Genomic DNA, 25,047 nt, shown 5'->3' on the forward strand with positions numbered 1-25,047 from the left:
ACTCTCAGTCTGTTGTTTCCACTACTGGTGGACACACATAGCTCAAAAAAAAAATAATCTTGTAATAAATATGATATCTCTAAAACTCATGCAAAGATAGACTGAAAGATTATAGAAAATGCATTTTTATAAAACAAACCCTAGCTTTTTCAGCCATGAAATGAATTTAAAATTGTAATCTAGATACAGTTGCAGTTCCTAATTTATTTATATATTTTGCTCCCATTATGCTCTTGCACATTATTCATAGTAAACACCAGAACACAGGGACCATTATTACCCAAATGTTTTCCAAGTTTGTAATTATCATGTCTACGTGGGTCTGTGATATTTTCATTCCAAATACATGAGATATTTCAATAACATTCCAATAACATGATATACCTGGAAAGCTCTAAACAATTACTTTCCTTATTTAAGTGGCTTTTATTCACCTATTGGTGACTATTTTCTTTTTCACGAGCTTCCAGTGTGAAATCCACACCCTAGCAATGCTCGATTCCTAAGAAAGGACAACTTCTTTCATAGCTGGGCATAAAAGAGCTGGGAAATCCAAGCAAGTTCCTAAGGTTCTGAAACTGGTGACCTCACTTGGATTAAAGCTCTGTATGACATGCTACATCCTTGACCAAGTTGCCTCTTTCTAGATTTCTACTATGCAACACATTCCCATACAGATACATTCACACAGTGAATAGTGGGAAAACACCAATTGAAGCTGGTGTTCAACAAAGGGAAAAAAATGCATGTTAAAAAAATGGAGGTTCTACTTAGGGCATAATGCAGATTGGTCTCCTAAATGATATAAAAGGAACAAAAGCCACCAACTGTTAGTCATCTAGCTAACCTATTCATCATTAAGATGCTTTCACCTTGTAAAATTTTAAAAGTACATTATGTTTTTTGTATAATCTCAATTTCTAATCCCTGTTAAAAAAATAGGTGTCTGGAGGCCAGCTGAACCACTTTACCCATAAACAGAATTATTTTACCTGAAGCAGCTGATTTTCTTATGACAACATTTTTTTTCTCTCTTTAGGTTTGATTGCTTAAAAAATAAATCCTGCTGGGATTAAACATATGATCAAGTTATAGTAGAATAACATTTCAGGATTAGGGAGGTGATTTGATAACTGCCCATGATATAGTCTTAAATTTCAGAAAATGTTATGTAATATACCTTAGTTTAACTGTCTTTCATTGGTAACTAAATGAGATTAAAAACCCTGTACCTTTAGGGCAAGTGGCATACATATAAGCAGTGGTGTTTCGTTAGACTGCAGTCATTCAAACCTGTATTGAAAACTAGATGACTGAGGTATGTTAAGCCCACTGATTTTCAAAGACAGTTTTCTACATTATCTCCCTCTTCTAGATGGTATGACTGACTTGACTCTAATTTCTTGTATTTTTTTTTTTCACTTTCCTTTATGATATTTTACATTGGTTATCCTTAACGAGTAAGACTTTCCGCAAAGTTCAGTCTCTTTCATGTGTCTGATTGTTTTAGCAAATTTTATTCAATGGTACAAGGAAAATGATGTTAGAATCTGGCCAGAGAGTTATTAGGAAAGTTTCCAGGAAATGTCAGTGCCATACTGTTTGAAGAACAATTTATTTGTCCCTATATAAACCCTTATTTTTTTATTCTATTGCTGAGATAAACATTCTTAGTAAATTGCCTAGGAACAATTTATTCAAATGGAAGTGTGATTTTTCAGTTCAGCATCTTCCTTCCAGACATTTATAACCACAATTAGCTTAATGGGTTTTTTTTTCAGAGGTTGACATGATCAGGTGAGGGAGCTGGAACTGGGTTTATGTAGGAAAAGAAAGTAAAGCTCATCTTATACCATTGCGTAAGAACTTGAGCCATTACCAAATCAAATAAAGCTTACAAGAAGAAAAAAAAAGCAAAACAAAGGCTAAGTGCTAATAAACTAAGTACTAAAATGTAGAAATTTTATGTAATAAATGTATAAAATATAATAAAATACATACTATATAAATAATATAATCAAAATTATGTCTTATTAAAAGCCTATTGCAGCTGATGGAGGAACAGTATTTTTTTCTTCTTTTTTAGAAAGTTATATCAAATGGTGAACAGATATTAAGCAACAACCAATATAAACATAGAAAATTTGTAATGAAAACCTAGACCTGCTTGAGAAAGAGAAAGAAATCACTGGTTTCCATGATGAAGAAAAATGACAGTTTTAGGAAAGAAACACTAACAGAAAACTTGAGTTCCTTTGTAAATAGTAAGGATAATGATAAATAGTTTTATGTCATTACAAGAGCAGCTAACAGTATTCTTGCATAAAATCTAGATGTATTCCATACATACTTATCTAATTTTGGAACGAAGCAGCAAAGCAAGGTTGTGTCATATCAGATGTCAAATTACAATCCAGTGTGCCCAAAATAAGAGTCATAAGGTAGCAACATTTTAAAAACCAAAGATTTAACGAGATGTCACTTCTGCAGATTGATGAAAAAAACCTTCAAAAATAGAAATATATGGTTTACAAGTCATAAGTAAATAAAGTTATGGATTCTTTAAGATCTTTGAAGAAGAGTTGATGTCCTTCAGGAAAACATGCTTTATCCAAACACAGTTTCGTTAATACATGGGTTAAATATGACATCTTCTATTTAAGACTCAACTAGATGGTAAAAATTTCTAGTTCTTGTCAGAAGCTTTGAGAACTGAAAGATCATGCAAAACTACATATAACTGAAGTCTCACATGTATTGTGTTGATGAGAAGGAAGAAATTGGACCAAATAATATACTGCTGGAACTTAAAGAAATTGAGTATCCCAAGATATGATGTCTAGATCCTAAAGGACTCAATATCTGAAATGGAATTTCATGATCCATCATTGTACTACCAGGATGGGGTTTTGTTAAGTAGGAAAATTTGTTCTTTCCACTGCTTAAACAGAAAAAAAAAAGAATAAAAAAGCTCATTGAGGAGCATTATCATTCAAGAAAATTATAGAAAATTATTAGAATTAGCCCTTAAGCAACTGTACATTTAAAAACATAAAATATGGCTATCAAGTATTCCTCTCCCTCCTATTTTTCTTTGGATACAACCCAAATATTATTTTCTCCTGGTCACTAGCACTTCAGAATATTGTGCAAACAATGCCATTTAGTTTGTGTGGGTAGTCAGAGTCTGGAAAACACATTTAAGAGCCACATTACACCTCCATTGAAAGAAGCTCTTTTTTAGAAGCCTTGTGGCTTTAGCTGGATCATTAAAGTTCAGATGAACAGCAGGAACATGGTTAAAACTAGAAATTCTTAAAATCTCTACAACAATTCACATGATATTATGTAACATGATGGACTTCTGAATAAGAGATTTCTGCTAGCATGGAGTAACTAAAATTTTGAGTTTTTAATGTTAAAGTAATGATTTAATACACTGAGCTATTTTACCAGGCAAACTTCTTCAGTGAGAAGAGTTTATTTACCATTTGACACCAAGTAGCTTATCACTGCATGGTACATGAGGAGTAGCACGGTCCCTGTCCTAAGGCAGTGCTATGATGTATGTTCTAAGCCTTGATTCATTCAAGTTTGTGAAGTAAACAACACTTTCAGTGATATTAATGCAAGAAAATCTGGTTTTGGGTGTGACAGGTCATAGCAGAACTGACTCCCAAAATTAATCTGCAACTGTCTGATTTACTCTTCCTTACTATTGTTCTCACAATGCAAAGTAATGTGATATTGAAGTTACATCCACGTGGAAATACTGTTTTTCTTGGGTAAATTACCCATTATATATAAAAAAGAAATCTGAAGGCATCTTCTGAGTGGGTATTTTTATAACAAAAGTCACTCCCTCCAGAAGAACATGGTCAGTGATAATGAGCTAATATGATATGTCCTAACAAACACCATGCTTTGGCTGCTGTAGACAGGAATGACCAGCACCCCAATGTCACGAGACAGGAGTTATGTCTTTTCTCTGCTTCTTTATTTTATCCTTTGGGGTTTGCTCTTTTTAGTTGCTTTCTTTGACTGTGAGGGTGCCTAACTGTGAATAGTTAATCTCAGTCCCATAGTAGCTGACACACCAGAAAAGCATCACATATCATGACCATTATAATAACACACTAAACTGGAAAGACTTTTTTATTATAAGCTATGCTGTATCTTTTGAAAACAGACTCAATCCCTGAACATATTGAATAGCTAAAATATGTTTTATTGACTTTTCTACAAAGAAAGACTTTGGAGTCTAGAAAGACAAGCAAAGAACTTGAAGCATTTCTGAAAAATGAACTGTTAGCTCTGCTTTGAAAAGAAGCTGCTAGGTGTGACTGCAGAAGTGTGAAAAATTCTACATGAGCAATTTCCTTAATAGAACCTGCAGAAATATGGCAGAAAGATGTAATTCCAAAGAATGGAGAAACATCGATAATATAATGGAGCTTTTCACTAAATTCAACATATGTAAGGAAGACATAAGTGTCGGGTATTTCATGAACAGATTTTACTTCACACAAATGTTGCAGCAAACAAAGCAAAGATCAAATCAGTAAAATATTCAGTGGGAAGTGGCATAACTGCCTCGTTCACTTGCAATTTTTAACCAGTTTCAAGGGAAAAACTGAAATATTTTTCTCAGAACTTACACCTTGTAGTTTGACAGCAATTCACATAGATCATAGCCATAAATCATATCAAAAAAAAGGGAAAAAAGACCACATGCTAATTCACAAAAAGTGGGGTAGGCTGTTAAGCATAAAATAATTTCCATGGAAATTATCTAGATCAGATTACCTAGAAAGGATTTAATGACTTTAATCTTATCGAAAAATACAATATTGTATTATCAATAGAATAGCAAATGAAAAATACAACTATTGTCCGATTGTAGCTCTAATAAAGAGGAGTTAGTAGAGGCAATGCAAGTAAAATTTTCAGGGTGCCTCCATTACCATAACACTTATCTTCATCTACATGAAGATACAGAAATACTTTCATGAAATAATCACAGGTGGCTTAGACTTTTCTCCTTCAGGTTGATGTTTTTGTGCTTGGAAACAGCATCTTGTGTGCAGACAAGGATCTCTTCTCCTTACAAGAATCCAAGGAACGTTATTGGAAAGATTTTAGCATTAGAGTGGTCTTGCCCACCTGGGTTTGACGTTTTGAGAGAGAATCTTTAATAAACTTACTACTGCTTCTCAGCATAAATATTTTGCACTGTTTTTTCACATTGCTAGGCAATACATAGAGCATGAACATTTTCTTATGACCTTCTCTTTCAAATATTAGGTGTATCAACAATGTGACTCTATCTGTTTACATGCTCTGTTCATATACATTCACAGATGAGACTATTTGTTGCTTAGAAATAAATTCCCAGAGATAATTTCAAACCACTCCCTTGGTCCTTTCCTATTATGACCTGAAACCACACCTTCAAAATTTCAAGATACTACCACTTCCTTTCAAAATGCAGACGTTTTCTTAGATGTGTCCCCCAGACACAGAAATTGTTTTAAATGATCCTCTGTGCACTTGCAAAGATAGGAAATGATAATCATTATAATAATGAATAAGAAGATGAAAGAAAAAAGAAAACAAACCTTCCATTTTAAAGCAATCTAATAAAATTTATAACATTTAATACTTTCTCATCTTATTCCAACAAATTTCATTCAACATATCTTATTTTCAGTATAATATGAATACTTGAATTATTGTGTAAGTCATGAATTATTATATTAATTTCTACAAGGTTTATACCATAATTTGAAGTCTCTACATATTAAATGTGTAAGATACAAGGACTTCATATGATTTAAAACAGTTTTTGAAAGATTTTGAGTCATTTACATTTGTGATAGATGGTAATGGCCACACAAGTCTCCTTAGTCTATAGTGTCATGCCACACAAATCAGAGTTTTAGTACTGTTAACATACTGCTTTAAAAGCATAAATTGCTGGTAAACCACTTTGTTAAATAATATTTAGTGGGACAGAGAGAAATATACATACAAATAGAGGAAATCTTAGTGTAAATCTCTTGAATGTGTAAACCATAGATCAAGTCTTGAGATGTCAGTGTGTATGGGAAGACTGGAGGAAGGAAGGGATGGGTATAGGTTTTTTCCCCCGCAGGTGCCGAAGTAGTATACTGCTGGAAATCACTTAAAACAACTCTCCAGTCTGTTCAAAAGATGTATAATTTTACAGCCATAATTAGTAACCAGTGTTTGTTTTCCACTAAAAACTAAATTATCCACAAACAGAAAATTGAGCTCTTCTATCTATAGTTGTTCCTGGCCATCTTAGATACAAAAATACTCAAACCCTTTTGATCTTATTCAGCAAATAATGCATTACCATTACCCAGAAAGCCTGTGCATATTTTCACAGAACCATTGCACTGATCTCAACTCCTTTTGAAGGCCTCCTATTCAAATAGTCCTGTGAGTAGACAATAAAGTACTGATAATTTTTCAGATATTACTGCTTTCTTCAATCAAGATGTTCAATACATTTTTAAGAAAACAAAACAGATAAAGAAAGGCAATATCTGAAAACTGGAATAACTGTTGCAGAAATAACATTGCACCAGATAGTTATGGAACAGTAAAATTAAGAAATTGGGAGGTTATTGCTAATTAAAATGAATGAACTTGCTGAGAGGTGCTTCTGCTTTTTTTTTTTTGCTCCAGAAGACAGAAACTTAAAAATATTATTGAAAAGTAACCAAGGTCCTTTATGCTTCTTAGAAGTATTGGCATTCAGACTCTCAGGCACACGTATGCAGAAATGAAGGACCCAGCTACCGTCTATGCAAATACAGGAGCATAAACTTTGAAGAAAATAGTGCAATAAAGCAAGTAATGGCCCTCACCAGATAAAACACTTCTTAAGCTATTTTTTATGAGTTTTTAAAATACTTTAAGGCTAACAAGCTTTTTTTCTGCACCTCTCTATGTTTTTTGAATACATAAGACAATATAAAAATTCTAAAACTAAACTAATTCTACTCTATTTTGGTAAGACGAAGCAAAAGATTTATTTACAGGAGGATATTAGAGAAGGTTTGCCCACATAACAAAGGGAAACAGATAATGGAAGTACACTGAAGTACATCACACAAGTTATCACAGGAAACATCAAGTGAAAACTTTAGTTTCATATGAGAAGACCTAATTATGTTCTCCCTTCATGCTCTTCCTGGAAGATGTCACAAAAGGGGCTGTTATTATTGTTTATTTCCTGTCTGAGTTTTAGATAACTTTAAAGGCTAAAACAGTTACACTTCTAGCTAGATGCTTTTCTCATAAATAATTTAATTCATATCAATGCTCTTACTTGTAAGCACTCCAAGTCAGAAGAACCCTTTCATGTGTATTTTTATCATGCTTAAGCATAGGTTGACACATTACAGAATCACAGATTAAGCTGAGTTGGAAGGGACCCACCAGGATCACCAGTTCCTTTTCCAGTCCACTTCCTGGCCATCCACAAAACCATCTCCAGGAGTCACACCATATGCATCAGAATATAGTCAGTCTTGGAAAACACAGCTAAAAACAAAGACCTTGCCAAGTCCAAATGAGTGTTTATGCAATCCATGTTCATAAAAGGGATATTGCTGCATGTTCTCAGAAATATGAATAAAATCAAAGTAGATAGACTCTATTTCTTCAATCCATGACTATTTTGTGATACCTCAATCTGTGACTACAAAGCTGTAATACAGCTGAAGATCCTATATCAAACAGATCTCCCCACTGCATTTCTGAGGCAGCAGCATCATAAGAAGAATTTCTCTCAACATTTCTCATTGACTTTTCTCAGAGCACACAGATCATCCATCAAAGATGTGCTTGTCAGAGACACAATGCAACAAATGCCTGGGAACTTATGCTTAAATTTAAGTATGTTGTCAATCATACCACTTTCAATATAGTTATACATGTTCTGAGACACATTAATTCAACATTTTAACAGACAAGCGACCCTTGAGAGATGATCATAAACACGCTATTTTCTTTAAATTCACTGCAGGGATTTAAATGCAGTATGACAATGTCCTGAAAATACTCCATAAACCTTTCCTCAGAGCTGGAGATTTAAATCAGATAATAACTCTAGAAAAAGAAAATTATTCTGGGGAAAATTGAGCTGTTATTCAAACTCTGGAGGAGGAATATTGTTATCCTACAGTACAGTGTTTGTGGCTACCAGTAACATGATTAGTCAAAGTTTGTTCTAGTGCTCCATGCACATTTCTTTGAATGCATCTAGTTACAGCTATAATGTGATTTCCTGGACTGCAGACCTAAAAACCTAACTAGAAAATAAGAAGTAAAATTTACAGAAAATCTTCACTTTATTTTTCTTACTCAGCCATTCTATTGATCATAGACGTGTCTTTGCTCTTGACTTACTGATAGAAAGACTCCATATTTCCAGTAAAATATATAACCAGAAAAGTACCATTGAGCAGTTCACCACCTTTCATGCTTCAAATGAATATTACATCAGATAAATCAGTTAGATAAAGATTATACTCTCTTGTGCTTATATTCAAATAAACACATTTATAACACAAATCAGTTATTTACACAGTTATCAAAATATTGCAACCTTGATTCTACTCTTTTTATAAAGTCACCCAGGTACATAAATGGGTTTATTTGATTTAGTATTCTTAATGTAACATTAATTTATGAGTGATTAGAGTCACAACCTCACTCTTTTTACACAAGACAAGGGATGATCCTTGATGATCTGCATTGCAGAATGCAAGTTGCTTACTGCAGTGCTTGAGAATCTTTGAATATGAATTGTTTGCATTAATGTGAAAGAGTTCACCAAGGTCTAATAGTGAACATAAAATGGACATTTAGACCTTAAGTCTAATGACAAAACAATGATCAAAGGAAGAAACAAATATTTATTAATGATAACATTTGAGTCTTCCATCAGCCATATCACCTATCAGTCTTACTGTTTACAGTAAAGCTGACAGAGAAAAGGAATAAACTTTTCAAAATTTTTATAATAACATCTTCTGAGATATTTATAAGTGTTTTGGTTTTATTTATTTCTAGAGAAGATTGTAATATTGCTTTTAATATTTGAGCTAAACTGTATTTTTTCCCAAAAACGTAAGGAAGATTCAAGTGGAAAGAAGCTTCAAACCTGCAAATTATTTTATTGTTTTTTTGCTCGCTTTCTGTCTAAGGTTGCAAATGCAAGATGTGGCCAGAGGTATGTATTCTGTTGCCATCTGTTAGAACCAGGTGCAATAGTTTTTTTTAATCTCTTCCACAACCAATCCTCTCTCCAGGGAGATCTCTTCTGTTAATGGGCCATTGAGTCTCACTGCATGACAGATAAAACTACATCATTCCATTGTGAGAACCTCTGCCCAGAGGGAGGAGCCAAGAATTCCTACGTGGATATAATCTGATATTTGGAACACCAGTCAGCCTTTTCCACTGGATGCCTGGAAGACCAGGCCCATCTATACTCCACTGGACCTTCAGAGGAAAACTACACCCTTCTACAGGGTCACTGCTTCCAGAAAACCACACCTATCACTCCAGGAGGACTGCAGCCACCATTTAATGGGACTGCTGCCAACACCCTGACCAACAGGGTGTCAGGTTGTATTCTGACTCTGTCAGTGTTGTTTTGTATTACTGCATAGTTTATTTTATTTTTACTTTTATTTTTCCTAATAAAGAATTGTTATTCTTATTCCCATAACTTTGCCTTTGCCTTGGAATTTTAGTTTCAAAATTATAACAATATACATGGAGGGGGTTTACATTTTCCATTTCAAGAGAGGCTCCTGCCTTCCTTAGCAGACACCTGTTTTTTTTCAAACCAAGACACTTTCTCTCTCAGAACCCATCTTAACCCTTTCATGTTCAAGAAAGACATATCCAACTTGGCTTATTTCTTAGAAATGATAGCTTCTCCACCTGCAAGTAGCAACAGATCTGAGCTTTAGTTTGTCAGTGTGACAGCACTGAGTAGTATTATAACAATAAAATCTTGGGGAAAAATCTGTCTGACTCTATTCAGGGATTCTTTTCAATCTTCAGAAATAAACTGAAAAAAGATACTACCAAAAAGAAAATAGAAACATGAAAGCCATTATTAGATATGACCTTGTCTCCTTTTTGATTCTTAAAAGATAGAAGAATTAAATGGATCACAGAAATAAAAAGTTTAGAGAATGGGTCAGATGACACACTCAAACTCCTCAAATTCTATTCCAGTTATCAATATAGCATATTGATATTGTACATGTGTGTTATTGCAGTATGAGTTTAAATCTTACATTGATATTTAAAAAAATCTATTCAGCTTGTGGTCCATGACTCTTCTAAATGTGAAATAAAAAAAATTACCCCATAGATTGAGAACAAAATTGTAGCAATTCTAGGGCACATCTCTATATTGGGAAGGTTTGAGGCATCCCCAAACCATTGAAACATTGGCTTTCAATCCTCCTTGAAATCTAACGTCCCTTTAGAGTAACAGCAGAACTACCCAAATAAATTTAAAGAAAAAAAAAAAGTGATCTAAAGTTCAGATAAAATATCAAGCCATTCAACTAAAATTGATTTTCTTTAAAGTCGTAAAAGGGATAATTGTTTCCTTTTCTAAAATATTATTCATTCTGTGAAAATTCTAAATGTCAGAAAAGAGATCCCAGAGATCCCAAACAAGTCTTACCGATGATGAAGAGAATTTCCACTGCGATGTCACTGACAGTTGTGCTTCGAGTTGTAGACAGCTCATCATGGCCAATAAAGGAAACATTGTAAGGTACAGTCACAGCAACATAAAACGTTGCCAGTAAAATAAGCCAGTCCCAGCCAGCTTTAAAAGTGCTAAAATGCAGCAATATGAATTTGGATTTTTTTGCATCTGAAACTTTGTATTCTGGAAATGCTGGTTTATCTACAAAAACATTCTGAAAAAGAGAGAAAACATTAAATGAGACAAAACAATTATTTGATTACACAGAAACATTTCTTGCAAGGGAGCCCTTAGATGGTTGATGTTTTTGTAAAAAAAATCATAATAACATATGCTGGCAAGGACAAATGTTATTTTTTTTTCTAACCTATGCCTCACATTTCCTTATACAGGTGTTCATGGAATAACTTTTGTGAATGTTGAGGCAGGAAGAAGACTAATAAATTACAGATTACATGGAGTAAGAGGGGATTGAGTCTGGTAAACTATTTCTTCCTCTGTTGGACTAATTCTCACTGCAGAGCAATATTACTCTACTGGACAGATAGGTCAGAGCTTTGTATACACAAAGACATAGCACTGTAAATAGGAACATATGGAAGAAGTAGGTTCTTTCAGACTATCTCTAGCCTGGTCCTAGGGATTGAACAGTTCCAGTACTTGACACACCTCTCCTGGTTTTGTTTCATCTACAGGAATTCAGTTTATGTGAATGAAAGCATAGTTAGTAGGACTAACATTTTGTTTTTCTTTAAAATTGCACTCCTGATCTAAATCAAAATATTAATCTAATATAATATGTCCCCAGAACTGACTACCGTTCTCACTAGATTAGTTTGTCTCGAGTCTGTGTCTTACCACTGTTTTATGCAACCAAGATTTCAGTGTTAAGCTGTAAATTCTTAGTTTTCACCTCTCATAGCTTTAACAAAAAACACCTACCTTCCCGAAAAAGCAGCATGTGGGACATGACCTGTCTTGCATTATTTACTAACAAAATTCATGCTCACTGTTACTGTGCTCCTGGCTAATGCTGATCCAGTAACAAAGAGCCTCCCAAAACAATATTGTGCATTCAGCAAGCTAAGATTACTTCTGATTTTGAAGTTATTCACTATGAAATTAAAAAGACAAAACCTGCATAACTGTAGACTTAACTGCATACATTTGCCTTGTCACAGCCTTTCTCTTTTTGTTTCCTTTGAAATACTGATGTCATTGTCTTCTCTATTCTTGGTTCTTATTCAGCTGAATTCTCACTGTTTTTAGAGTCAGCCCATTTTTTAATCACAGTAAAGGAAGCATTTCTCATATTATTTCCAACCCATAGCTCCAAAAATCCATGCACTAAAGCTAGTAAATTAGTCTCAGAATAAATGTTTTAACATGGTAAAATAAGAGCTACTCTAGCATTTTCACAGTACAAGTAGGGCATCAAACATTGTTTAAGAGTCATATTCCTAAAAAATATTATCATATTACCATACAATGAAAATGTCCCTGGAACACCTGGTCATATTATGCAGGGTTTTTTTTTAATATTATTATTATGCTTCTTCAACATGAAACACTTGTAACTTAAAAAAAAAAATCATTTTTCAACATTTAATCTGTTTTCAACATTTAATATTTAAATTCAATGGAAGTAGCTGTATGCCCTATGACATGTATGCCAGTTGTGTATTTTCATGCCCTTAATCTATAGCAAGATTTTTAAACTTTTAATTTGTACTGCACAAAGCAGGAGAGTTATTTTTTCTCATTAACATTTCTTTAGAAGTCATTATGTTGCTATATTTTTGGATTGTCTATGGTTTGATTTAGTGTTAGCAATATTCACAGCAAGTTTTGTGAAATTACTCATTATTTATAGTTACTGGGAGAATACAGAATTAATTTGAAGACAGAAACATTACTATTTCAATGATGAAATTAAAAGATAAATATCACAGAATAAAGTTGAAGAAGTTCACATGAAAACTTGCCTAAATGAAGTGCGACCTTTTGTAGCTTAACAGCATTAAGAGTTTCAGCTAGAGGAAGACCTTGAGTCTGGCTTTTTTTTTTGGGGGGGGGGTGCAAATAGTAATAATTGAGATAAAATCATTGAGATGACAAGGTAAATTGGAACCTAAAATTCTGAGAACCTGTGGAATCTAAGTTCTGACAAATTTTACAATGTGACTTCCATGGCATTAAATATCTGTTTATAGCATGATAATTGCACTGTCTTGTTGTATGGTAACAAACACCACAGTAGGCAGAAACACGCTTCAGTGAGAAACATTCTAATCCTTGTTGCTGTAAAATTGTGGTCAGGATATAATTCAAGTACTCCCTGACCTTTTACAGCACTTTAAATTTTTTTTTTAAAGTCTGTGTAAAGGCTAATTCTTTTTTTTTTTTCTTGGTGGTGTAGGGGAAGAAAAGAATTTCACCTACATTGTTAATTTTTAATTTGTTCTTCTCTCTTCTTTGTAGATGTCCAGAGATGTGATAAAGGACAGCTCTACTCCGTCTGCGTGCCGACTCAAAATGCGATCCTGCTCTTCCTCTTCCTTTCCATTTTTCTGCAGAACAGCAGTGAGAGTGCATTAAAGATCAGGAAATAAGATTTTAACCTTTGGGACCTGAACTACTGACATTTCACATTGGTAGAAATGTAAATATTATGCACACCTTTTCTTTTGCTTAAACTTTTGCAGCAAAGAAAAAAAAACAAACCCTCTCCTGAAGGGCAAATAAAAACCACTGCAAAGTTTTAATTGTCAAATGCCTTCACACAACTCAGAAGCAAGTAATTGCAACATTTGATTTCACACTTCAGATAAATGTACTCTGTACTGTTTCAGACCAGAGGGATGTCTAGAAGTAACCACTGAAAATATCCTTGAGGTAATCCTACTCTTTCCCTCACTTCACAGAAAAAAAATCCCTTGTAATTTTTAAAAACAGAGTCTGACTTGTACTAGGCTTCCATTATGTCAGAATATGCTAATTTGTAAGCTCGCTCATTAGTAATAACCTATTCTTACATTCATGCGTTTAGATTCCTTTTCCCACCACATGGCCACTGGCAAAATCACATGGCATATTCCTTGGTGACATGAAACCCATTAAGAGTAAAGACTGAACATTATTTTGGAAAGGTTTGCAGTTTTTACCTCCATTCAGATGTCTGTAATTGTCAATCATGGGAACAAATTTTGTTCTTGCTTATAAAGCAGTAAATTCAAAGTAATTCTAGTCACTCTGATGGAATTACAGTGAATTGATGCCAGAGTAAATGAAAGCAGACTTTTTGTGATGTGTCAGGATTAAGAAAAAAAAATTATGGGACTAAAGGAAGAAGCCGTCTGTCAGGGAGGTTTAATTAAAGTCAATTGAATGCATACAAATTAAGGGGGGAAAAATTAACAAAACACAAGACTAATTAGCAGAGCCAGAATTTAGAAGCAAGCAAAATAGCTACATCTTGAAACCTGCCTAGAAAAGCAAGAAAGATTTGTATTATAGGAGACTGATTTATTTTTGGCTTAACAGCACAAAACCATACATAACAAAATGTGTAGGAGGAAAAATTTTCCAAACTTCTCTTCTTCTTTACTTCAAGAAGTTTCTGTGTAATTCATGCAAAAACACTTTCTAGTTGAGGATTTTTTTTTTAACTTGTCAGTAAAGAGAAGGGGGAAAAAGAAAAATAAAAAAAAAAACAAGAAGGGAAATCTTTGTACTGCAAAGCCAAATAGCTACTCAAAAGTTGAAGGGGGCAGAAGAAGAAGCCTCACACTTTTCTATCTCCAACACACATTGGTATCAGCTATAATGAGGAATAACAGAACAGAAAAGCATTATTTTAGAAAAGACCAAAATAAATTAATGTTGTTTTTAAAAAAAACCTAATCTCTCAATCATCAAAAATTTTGGGTCTTCTTAAATTCTGGGTAAGAACAAAATGAGAAAAAATGAATTTAAACTAATCTCTCAATCATCAAACCACTTAAACTAAATTTTGGGTCTTCTTAAATTCTGGGTAAGAACAAAATGAGGAAAAATTAATTTAAGTCAATTGAATTTGGTCTCCACTGCAGAATTGTTCAGCTACAGTAGCCTGGTTTTGTCATATGACTTGAAAATTCTCTTTAAAACTATTTACAGGCCTCTCTTTTTCCCTTTCTCAACCTAAACTGCCATGTTGTTAGAAGCCACTCAGTTCACTCTACCGCGTCCAAAGGAAGTCAATAAAACAGGCTTCAGGTCAGCTAGGAAGCAGGCTGGGAAAACCCTTTTCTTGAGCTTCTGGCCAGCAATTCTTTTGAGATGCTTTAGCTGAAGGCTTCATCCTCATGCTGTGCCCTAATACCTGTCCTTGTCCTAAGCCTATAGAGCCCGAGGCAGTCCACGCTGGCAGATGGCAGCTAAAAGAGCCTTGGTGATGTGATCTGTTGTGAGACCCACAGCGAGCCGTGCTCAGAAGGCAAGCCTGGTGCCTTCAGGTGGTTTCCTTGAGTTCTTTCAACATCCCCAGCAATATGATGCCTTCCAGCGTGGATGTGGATCTCCCTACCTCTGGTCAACTTTGGAAGTCTTCTCTTTACCTCAGCTAGATCACCCATGCCATTTAAAATATATTCTTTAAACATATCCTTTCAGTAACTATGTGCAGAACAACATGCAGCTTTCAAGCTATGGATACATGATTGCCTGGTACATTGGTGCAATACTGCCTTCAGTTTTTTTCTTTATAACTCCTAAACCTGAGATGTGCCTTTCTGTCCTATGCTGAGCACTGAGCTGAAAGCTGTTCACAAATCTCTTTCCAGAATGCCATGAGACTATGGCAGCAGTTGATGCACACATATTCAGTTGTTTATTTTTTCCCCCATATATTTACTGATACAGAGTTTCACTTTCTATCCACTCTTTAAATGACGACAGGTTCCTTATAACGTTTTAAAGTTTATGTTCCAGCAGCCTGACTATTTTTGGCTTTACACAGATTCCATCTCTCCTACCTAGCTTCAGAGTTTCAGTCACTAACCTGCTCAGGCTGTGGGACTTGATATGGCACTTAGAAACATACCAATTGCATATTTTCACAGTCAGTGCCTTCCATCACATGCTGATTACACTATTTGCAAAGGACTAATGTTACCTCTGCGTCACTCAACTCCTAGAGACAGAAAAGCATGCATCAATAAGGAAAGCATTACATTAATTATGAAGTAGTAATTTTCTTACTAACTAGAATTGGCAAAAAAAGTTTTTTACTGTTGTTATTAGAAATGAAAAAAATTGAGTTTATTGTAAAGATAAGATGTCATCAGAGCATATGTCAGTAGTTTATAAATAAGTGAAGGACATTTGTGAATTCTCCTGCTTTCTGGTCTCCCAGTGTCTTCAGGAAAGGAATCAATCCTGAGCTTTAGCAAACTACATTGTTCAGGTATGCATCTGCAAGTGTGTGATTATTTTCTGTAACTTCCCTCTTTTCTTGTCATACTCAGTTCACAGCTCACTATTCTGGAAGAGACAGCTCATTTTTTATAAACTCCCATCTGTTTCTCTCTGGTTCTTCAAAAATTTAGGTACCTGACAGACTTGATTTTTTATTTTTTTCCATGGCTGATTATAGAAAAAAAAGATCCAAGAGTAAAATCAAACATAAACAGAAAGTCACTTTAATACAACTGGCTTATTTTTGTCCCGTGCTTAAAATCAAAAGGCCTTTTCATCTCCCCAAATGTAATGAGAAATATTGTTCTAGAAAAATCCCAGATTTAGGGGTCTATTTCCTGGCACTTCTACACACCCCTTCCTGTGTAACGGTAATCCCCTCCCCAAGATAGCTCCTAAAAAGGATGTTTGCAGTTTAGTCTTGCCTCCCCTTTATCAGAAAAGTGGTAAAACATTTTTAAATTCTTACTGCTGTCCTTCTGATTGTTCTTCTTTCAAATGAACACAGGTATAGTACCACAACCATCAGACATGACAATTACAAAATATTTTCTAAGAAAATAAAATTACTGAACACCTCTTTGCTAAGCTTAACATTAGCCTCCTAACAGCTTAAGACTTACAGTCTTGTTAGGGAAGGTTGCAGTAAAAGAAAGCACATCCAGACACAAATGTCTTTGTAACTCTTGTCTTTTCTTGTGTTTTTATAAGAACATGAGGCTTCAATCAACTATTTAAGGTTAATAGAAAAGGGAGGCATAACTCTTTTCTTGTCCCCTTGGAAAAAAACAAAAGATCTGCTTCTTAGGTATAAATCAGAAATATAAACCCTGACAACTTCTGACAAGCTTTCATAGGTATACGCTGCCCTAGGAATGCAGAAGTGGAAAGTCAGTTTACTGAGTAAATTGACACCAAAAGTATATCTGCTCTCCTTCTAAGCAGTTCATCGAATCCTATAATAATTTAGGTTAGAAAGACCCTTAGGATCATCAATTTGCAACCACTAATTGTGAACTCCACCACTAAACCATATCCCCAAGTGCCACTCTGATGCAGCTTTCAAATACTTTCATGTGGTGACTCAGCCACTCTCCCAGGCAGCCTGCTCCAAGCTTGATAACACTTTTGGTGAAGAATTATTTCCTAAAATCAGAATAGTCAGAGCATAGCATTAGATAGAGTCCAGAATTCTTTATGATTTATAATGACCTCATTCTCCAGGCAAAGTCTGACACATCTATAGAATCATAAACTCATGGAATGGTTTAGGTTGGAAGAGACCTTTAAGATCATCTAGTTCCAACCTTCCTGCTATGGGCAGGGATGCCTTCTACTAGACCTGGTTCTCAAAGCCCTGTGAAACCTGGCCTTGAACACTTCCAGGGATGGAATATTCGCCAGTTCTCAGCTGTTCCAGTGCCTCCCCCTCTCTTAGTGAAGATTCGGTAACCCTGATTTGACCAAGAAGCACTATGCTCAGTCCATAGCAGACAACCTGTGGCATGAGAGAGACCATGACATGCATTTTTTTCCAAATACCAAAATGAACTAACCTGCTCTGGCCAGAAAGTTAGCACTTCATTTACAAAAAAATGTCTCAGCCCTGGTAGTTTTTCCTCATTCTTCATAACATTCATTCGTATCCCTTCAAAAGAACTGCTTTCACTTTTCTCATTCTTGCATTAGTTAAAACCACTACCTACAATTCTCTCTGGTGTGACACATACCAAATATATTCTTGTATGGAAACATCTCCAGTTTGATGTCTGATCATGGGTGATTACCCATGATTTTGTACTGAAAATTTTCAATACAAATGTGGACACAAAATGGAAAATTAAGATCTAGTACTTCATTCACAGGACACAGGAAAATACAAGAGATTTGCCCATGTTTACCTAAAACATAAAGAATGAATAAAATCAACCTGCACCTCTCAAATTTAACCCAGAACACAATATCCTGGCAGTATGTGAATGAAATATAGGGATGATGCAACGTAGCCTGGGAGTTTAGTTATGGAAGCACATGCACAACTGATTAACTTTATTCAGAGATGGTATTTCTACCAACAACCAGTGTGACAGACTTATCCTAAAGGCTGTGAAGCTGCAGACCTGGATCTCTAAGCAGTATTTCTTCAGTACAGTGGCCAAGGAAAGACAAGTTCACCACTAGGGACAGGGCATGACTCTTCACTGCTTTTTACTATCTTCACAAGAATTTTAGTTCCATGCCCAAAATTATATTCCAGCCCCAACTACTTGATTGCCAGTGCTGTCCTACTTGCTTGGCAGGTGGGATTGTTAGGCTTAGGGTAAGATTGATTCAGGCACATTGACAATCCCCTTCAAAGAGTGTAAATATGACCATCTGAAGCCATGATGTTCAATAACCCTGATTGGACAAAAGTAGGAAAGATAGTATAGATATAGATCTCTTTAAACACTTTGCACAAAGAAAAACAGCTGAGTTTTTCTCAGCTGTTTTTTTGAGTCCTGAAGAAAAAAAGCAAGTTCCAGATTTACATGGACTCTATAGTGTGTGTTCTCTGTGAAAATTCTAAATTTTAGGTTTATTTAGCATTGTGGTGTACCCCTTTATAAATATATTCCGTTAAATAATGAGATTGCTTCATTTTAGCTATTTTGAGAGCGAAGCCAGGAGTATGAGGAATAAAAAGATTAATTTTTTAATTTTACTAGCATTTTACTCAAAGGATTAGGTAAGTTGGCATTGTAGATAAGAACTTTTGTTTCATTGTTTACAAAATCAAAGTTAATCATGAGATGAAACAGCAAGTAATGCTGACTCCCACTTAAGAAAATTTATCATAGAAATAACATAATTTTGAGTGTGTAAACTAGATTTCTTTTTGAACAATAACACCAACAACAGAGTAGAACAGGACAAATCGACTCCATTGCTAAAAGGTATCCAGATACAGACTTGAAGAAATCCATGATGCTGCTCCATGCACACTCTGGAAGGAACACTGTGAAAATGCATGGTAACCAGGTTAATGCTGTGATTTTTGCTGCTGTTCGGACCCTTCCCCACTCAAGACACAGTGGTATATTGTCATACCTGTGTGGTCTCTCCTGCTGCTCTATTCTGAAATCAGGCAGGGAAAGAAACCTCCCCCATCACCTTTCCTGTGTACATCATCATGCTCTCACAATCATGCACAGATGTGTTTTTACCTGGAATATCTTACAAGCACTGAATTCTTCCCTTTTGAACCTGGGTTCAGTGAATGATTTGTTAAAGAATTTGTCCATAATTTGTTCATCTTACAACTCTATTTATAAAATGCTTCCTGTAAGAAGTGCAATAAAATTCTTTTTGCCCTTTTAATATATGTCTTGAGAAACCCTCATCACTTGCATCATAAGGTAAGGAATAGCACAACAGAAAGAGTGATCTTTGAATAGGCCCTCATGATAACCCATGTGCAATAAAATATGTACAATGGTGTCTACAGGAAACACAAAGGTTTTAAAACTTATCCAGTATCATTGACACAAAACATGTGTCATAGGCAGTCTTCAAGAAAAGCAAACCACCAAGGAAGTTCTGAAGGAGACACCTGGGGTAAAACAACTCTAAATGAACACAAAAAAATCTCTAAAACCAGATTATATGGAAAGTTGGTTTAATTTTTTTCTAGACTTTTAAAAAATCTAGAAAAAAATTCAGTTATTATTCAGGAGACAGCACACCAGCAGTTGCCAATAAATAGAAAACTGATAAAAGTCTTCTTTGCTGTTAATGCCAGAATAAAAGCACTACAATGGGCAAGAGGCTGCAGGAGTTCTGTTGGTTGTATGACACATTCTCACTGACAACAACAATCAACGATTCACAAAACTCTTTTCTGTATGGTGGATCCAGGCTAGCCTCTAGCTGCTTTTAAAATTCTGTTAACTGATTAATTGATTCAATAAAAAGATGTACTTAACACACATACCAGCTATACACTGTAAACATGATTGCAGAACATTTTTTAAAGGGGAAAATTTTACACAATCAACAGTATAATTATCATAATTTTAGGATTATGCCTTCAGAGAAAATTAACTTTGAACAGAAATAGAAAAGAAGCCATATTATACATTACTATTAATGTTTTTTATGAATTAGAAAGACTTTTAAACAACTTATGAGATAAAAATCCTTAACCACATTTTGGTCTGCTGATTCTTCCCCTATGAAGAAAAAAATGGTGTGATATAAGAGACACAGAAAGCCAAAAGAAAGGTTCTTTCTGCTCTTCCATTTTGCTGGTCGATGGGAGTACACCCCTAAATAAATAAACAAGTTTTCCTTTTTAGATGTCTGTATTTGGGTCTATCTCATAAAACTCATAAAAAAGAATTGGGAAAAGAATTCCCAAAAGGCATACCTTTCTTCAACTGCTTCTAATAGGCTAAGTTTCACCAGAACACTGAAAGTTAATTACTTTAAACTATTTTTTCATTTATTAATAATACTGCCAAAAGTTACAGAACTTTTGTAATGAAGTAAAATATTCGAACTCAAAAATAGCTATTCCATAATTGTGTAAAAATAGTTTGTTTGACAGCTTTCTACTATTATTACTCTAGAATTGTCTCACAAATTGGAAAATGATCATTTTTATTATGTCATCAAACTTGAGACATGTCTATTGATTCAAGTGAAGTGAGTGGTCATGTTTTTTTAACAGAACAAAATGGAGCATTGAATTTACTGCTGGGTCATCAATCACTTCCAGCTGTTTTTAAAGTGACTGTTTTTTCCAGGAATAGTTTGCATTTCCCCCAGCCAATTCCCACAAAGCTCGTGAGAGAGTGATATGCTCATATATCATTATGAACAAAAGTGTAACTGTAATAATAAAGAGAATATTTGAAATATTTTTCAAGAAACCCCTAGAACTGAAATAATATATATAGATATAATACTGAAATAATATATATAGAAATATCATATATAGAATAATAATATATAGAAATAATGCCAACTATTTAAATCACCAAGAAACTTTTCCTTCTCTTCAGCAAGTGTTAATATCTCTTCCTCTACAAGTGTGTAGTATTTAACGACATAATATCATGGAACCTGAGAGTTTTCTCTTTTCCTTTAATTCCATAAAATTTAATATTGCATTTTATCTATTTATATTTTTCCTCCTTTTTTTATATTCAGAAAAAAAAAAATCATAATTTTAAAGTCATTATTTGCAAAAATAATTTAAAAATAATTTACACAGATTATGATATTAAAGTACACCTTGCTTACTCAAGTGAAAATACTAATTTATGTACCTGAAAAATTGCTATCTTGTAATGAAAGCGTCTTTGAGAATTAAGGTCTTGTGTTCTTGATCAATTTATGTAAAATATCGAACCAGATAAGTCCCCCATAAAAATGTTTAGTGATCAATGGAACTTGCCCTGAGTTAAAACAGCAAGAGGAAGGGGAATAGATTTTTTTGAAAAATAGTTTTTAAACTTTAGAAATATATACGTTCAAAATCTTATGATGTCTGTGTATATATTCCACGTGGTCATTTAAAGACCCAGAAAGTATCTCTGAGTATCCCTCAAGGAATGATATGCTCAGATTCTGAGAGTGACTGGCCCGAAGCCCAACCTGTTTTACAATTGTAAATGCAGAATTTAGGATGGATAGTTGTAAATCCATCTGTTCTACAGCTATGCAAAACTCACTTGCAATAGATCTGACCTGCTGTGTCTTTACAGGACCCCAGAATTGTTCTGAGGAGCCACAGAATTAACTACATGCCCTAAAACTGTAATTACAGTTAATTTTGCAAATGGCCCAAGGCCTTCTAAATGTGTTTCTGAACACAAAGTTCACATGAAAGAAATATGCATTCTAGTCCTCATGGTTCCTTAATAAAATGTAAGATACCAGGCTGTGCCTAGGCCAGTAAAAATCTTTAAAGATATTTGTCCCTTTTCAGTTGTTTTTTTTTTCCCACAGAAATAAGAAAGGTTGTAAATTATATAGGAAGGTTGTAAACTGTCTGACTCGTTAAAAAAATCACCTACCACACACACAGAGCTCTGAAAAGTGCTTCAGCAACATATGTACAGAAGATATTCCCTGTTTCTTCTATGCTTTCTCTTGTTTGTCTTACATGGTTGTTTTCAAACTTTAAAAGGAATATCTGAAGATACTTTTCAAAAATCTGCCAGCAAAACGAAAAACAAAACAAAACAGAAACAAACAAACAACGTCTCCCTTCTCCCCCACCTTGATAACCTTGTTTTCTAAGGAAAATCTGTAAGCCATGGCATAAATTTATCTAGGGACTGGTGAGTATGCACTTTTTGGTTTCTAATACATATATTCTCTCAACCTTCCAGACTATCCCAGAACAATCTGCTGCTCTGCATTTGCTCAAGAATCAGACTTTGCTTGTCTTTTTTCTCATTTTCATTCTACATATATCACAAAGGACACTTTCCCCTCAGCTCCAGAACATGCCCTGTTCCTCTCTGAGAGCTGCTGGAATGGAACTGCCACTTGCATTTAACATTCGATGCAAGGCTAAAGCAAGAGCTACAAAGATTGATAGGTCTCTAAAGATTCAAGGCTCAAATAAAACTTATTTGCTTGGATAAGAAGGTAAAAAGGTGAGAGGGAGAACATCTATGTGCTCACAAATGCAAAAAGGAACAGGGAGAGAAAGGCAGCTCTAGTTTTGTCCTTTAATTATTTAAACTATAGTCCACAGACCTGCAGGAAAGGAGTTTCTCTTTAATGATGGCAGAAGAGTTTCAGACCCTTCTTACTTTAATGGTGAGCCAGGAGCAAAGTCATCCTAGGGGGGATGTAACTGAGTCATTGCAGAATAAAGGATTCTTCAATATGTTCTTCCTTTGGGCAGTGGGAATATTGGGGTAAAACTCTGCTTCTATCCCACTCCTCCACTGATAGAACTGCATGGTGCCTGTGTATCCTGAAAAAATTTTAGCTACTTTGGCTATTGTAAGTTCAGGTGACTGTATGGTTATTTTCCCCATCCCAATGTAGTGCCTCCCGACAGGTATAAGAAGCTTTAAAATGAAAAATTGTCTCCTGAATATTCGCTGCAGTAGCTTGAGCAATCATGAAATAGCTGAGACATAATTAAGCAGAATAAATCAAAGTGCACATTGCAGAATTTCTTATAAGAGACCAGTGCTGCTCCAAATAGACATTTTCAACATAAAAAAATCTGGAATGTAAAATGTTTGGCACATGGTATTTCACTTCTGGCACACTGAAAAGAACAACTCCTCCCTCCGACAAATGATGCATAATCAAAATAAATCTGTCTCCTCATAAATTCATATGGACCTAAGGATTACTGAGAAGCCAGAAAAAGTCAGACAGTTGAACCATAACATGCGTCTTAGCTTAATCTGTTGTGACAGAAGGTGTAGTCCAGCTTTTAATTCACATTATTTAGAAAGTAAAGGCATCTTTACCAACAGGCAGATCAACCTAAAACATGAAATTCTGTTTCAGAAAAGCTTTTTTTTTTGCTTTGTAAGGAGTCAAACACTGGAACAGACTGCCCAGATAAGTTGTGGAGTTTCCATCCTTCATGCTATTGAGCACATATCTGCGTGTGTTCCTGGGCAATTCATTCAATCTGATCCTGCTTTGAGAAGGGGGCATTGGAATCTCCAGAGATTCCCACCTCAAAAATTTTGGGATTCTGTAGTTACTATATGCTGCACATACTTTTATAATAATTCTGGAATAAAGTTGAGAAAATCTGTCCTAAAATAATTGCTTTCAAACAAAAAGTTCAAAATTTTCACAATAAAAAAAACCAAAATAAAACAAAAGTAAATAAATTACTAATAGCTTTGTGAAATAAGTCAAATTAATCAGAGGAATTTTAGCAGTGACTATAGCAGTAGAAACCTACATCTATGTAATCTAAATTATTCCACATTAGCACACAGATTAAAGATCTAAAAATAGTCCAAGAATAATTTAATTTCTTATTTTTCTACCTGGAATTCTGTAGTCCCACTCAATTTCTTCATATGTCCTAGTGTCATGTGCAGAAATGAAGAAGCACTGACCCAGCCATGCCACACTAGAGTCCAGATTTGGAGAATAGAATTTTCAGTTTAATCATTTTTCCTCCAAACGGACAATGGAACTTTGAACCAGTTTACCAAAAAGTAGCTCACTGTAAGTCAGGATGCTAAAATAACACTGCCATAAATCCACTTAAGAAACAGTATATTAAAAAAAAAAACAAAACAAAAAAACCAAACAAACCTTTTCCTGTATATTGCAAAGACCATCAAGTTGCTTAGAGTGCACAGTTTTAGGAAGAAAAGGTGGCGAGCTGCTTTTCAACAGCAGAATGATTACAGATATTATTAAGCAGCTGGAAAGCAGAGCATATTTCTACAGTAAACTTACAGGCAGGGCAAACATGTATTGCTGAAGGCAAATTAGCAATACTGAAAAACTGAAGCTCTATAAGGATATTGTCAAATTGACTTAAAAACCAAACCCAAACCAAACCAAAGAAGTGTGAAAGTTGCTGACTGTCACAGAACTTCTTAAAGACTGTCAAACTTCTCAGGCATGTGTTTTTCCATTTTTCTTAAGTGAAAGTCTTAGAATGAAGGCTGCTTCTCTCATTGGCTGATAGGGCTCTTTTCACTGGAAACTTTTATAGAGAGAAGAAAAGCAGGAAAGAACCCTGTTAAATTTGTATTTAGAATGACACATTCAAAAGAAAAGGTCACAGACGACATCTGACATTTGGGCTGGGTAAAGGAAAATAA

General features: G+C 34.7%; 1 protein-coding gene across 1 annotated transcript in view; it reads right to left on the reverse strand.

The window, feature by feature from the left end:
- The window catches only part of KCNH8 (potassium voltage-gated channel subfamily H member 8), a 177,240-nt gene that overhangs the window by 77,552 nt on the left and 74,641 nt on the right, over window positions 1–25,047 (reverse strand). The window contains exons 4-5 of the mRNA XM_039709733.1: window positions 13,217–13,344; window positions 10,748–10,988 (exon numbers count right to left, since the gene is read on the reverse strand). Coding sequence (XP_039565667.1) covers window positions 10,748–10,988; window positions 13,217–13,344 — 369 coding nt within the window. The remainder of the gene's footprint in view (window positions 1–10,747; window positions 10,989–13,216; window positions 13,345–25,047) is intronic.

The sequence above is a fragment of the Passer montanus genome, unplaced genomic scaffold (genome assembly GCF_014805655.1).
Source record: "Passer montanus isolate IOZ18808 unplaced genomic scaffold, ASM1480565v1 scaffold10, whole genome shotgun sequence".
Taxonomy (NCBI): Eukaryota; Metazoa; Chordata; class Aves; order Passeriformes; family Passeridae; genus Passer; species Passer montanus.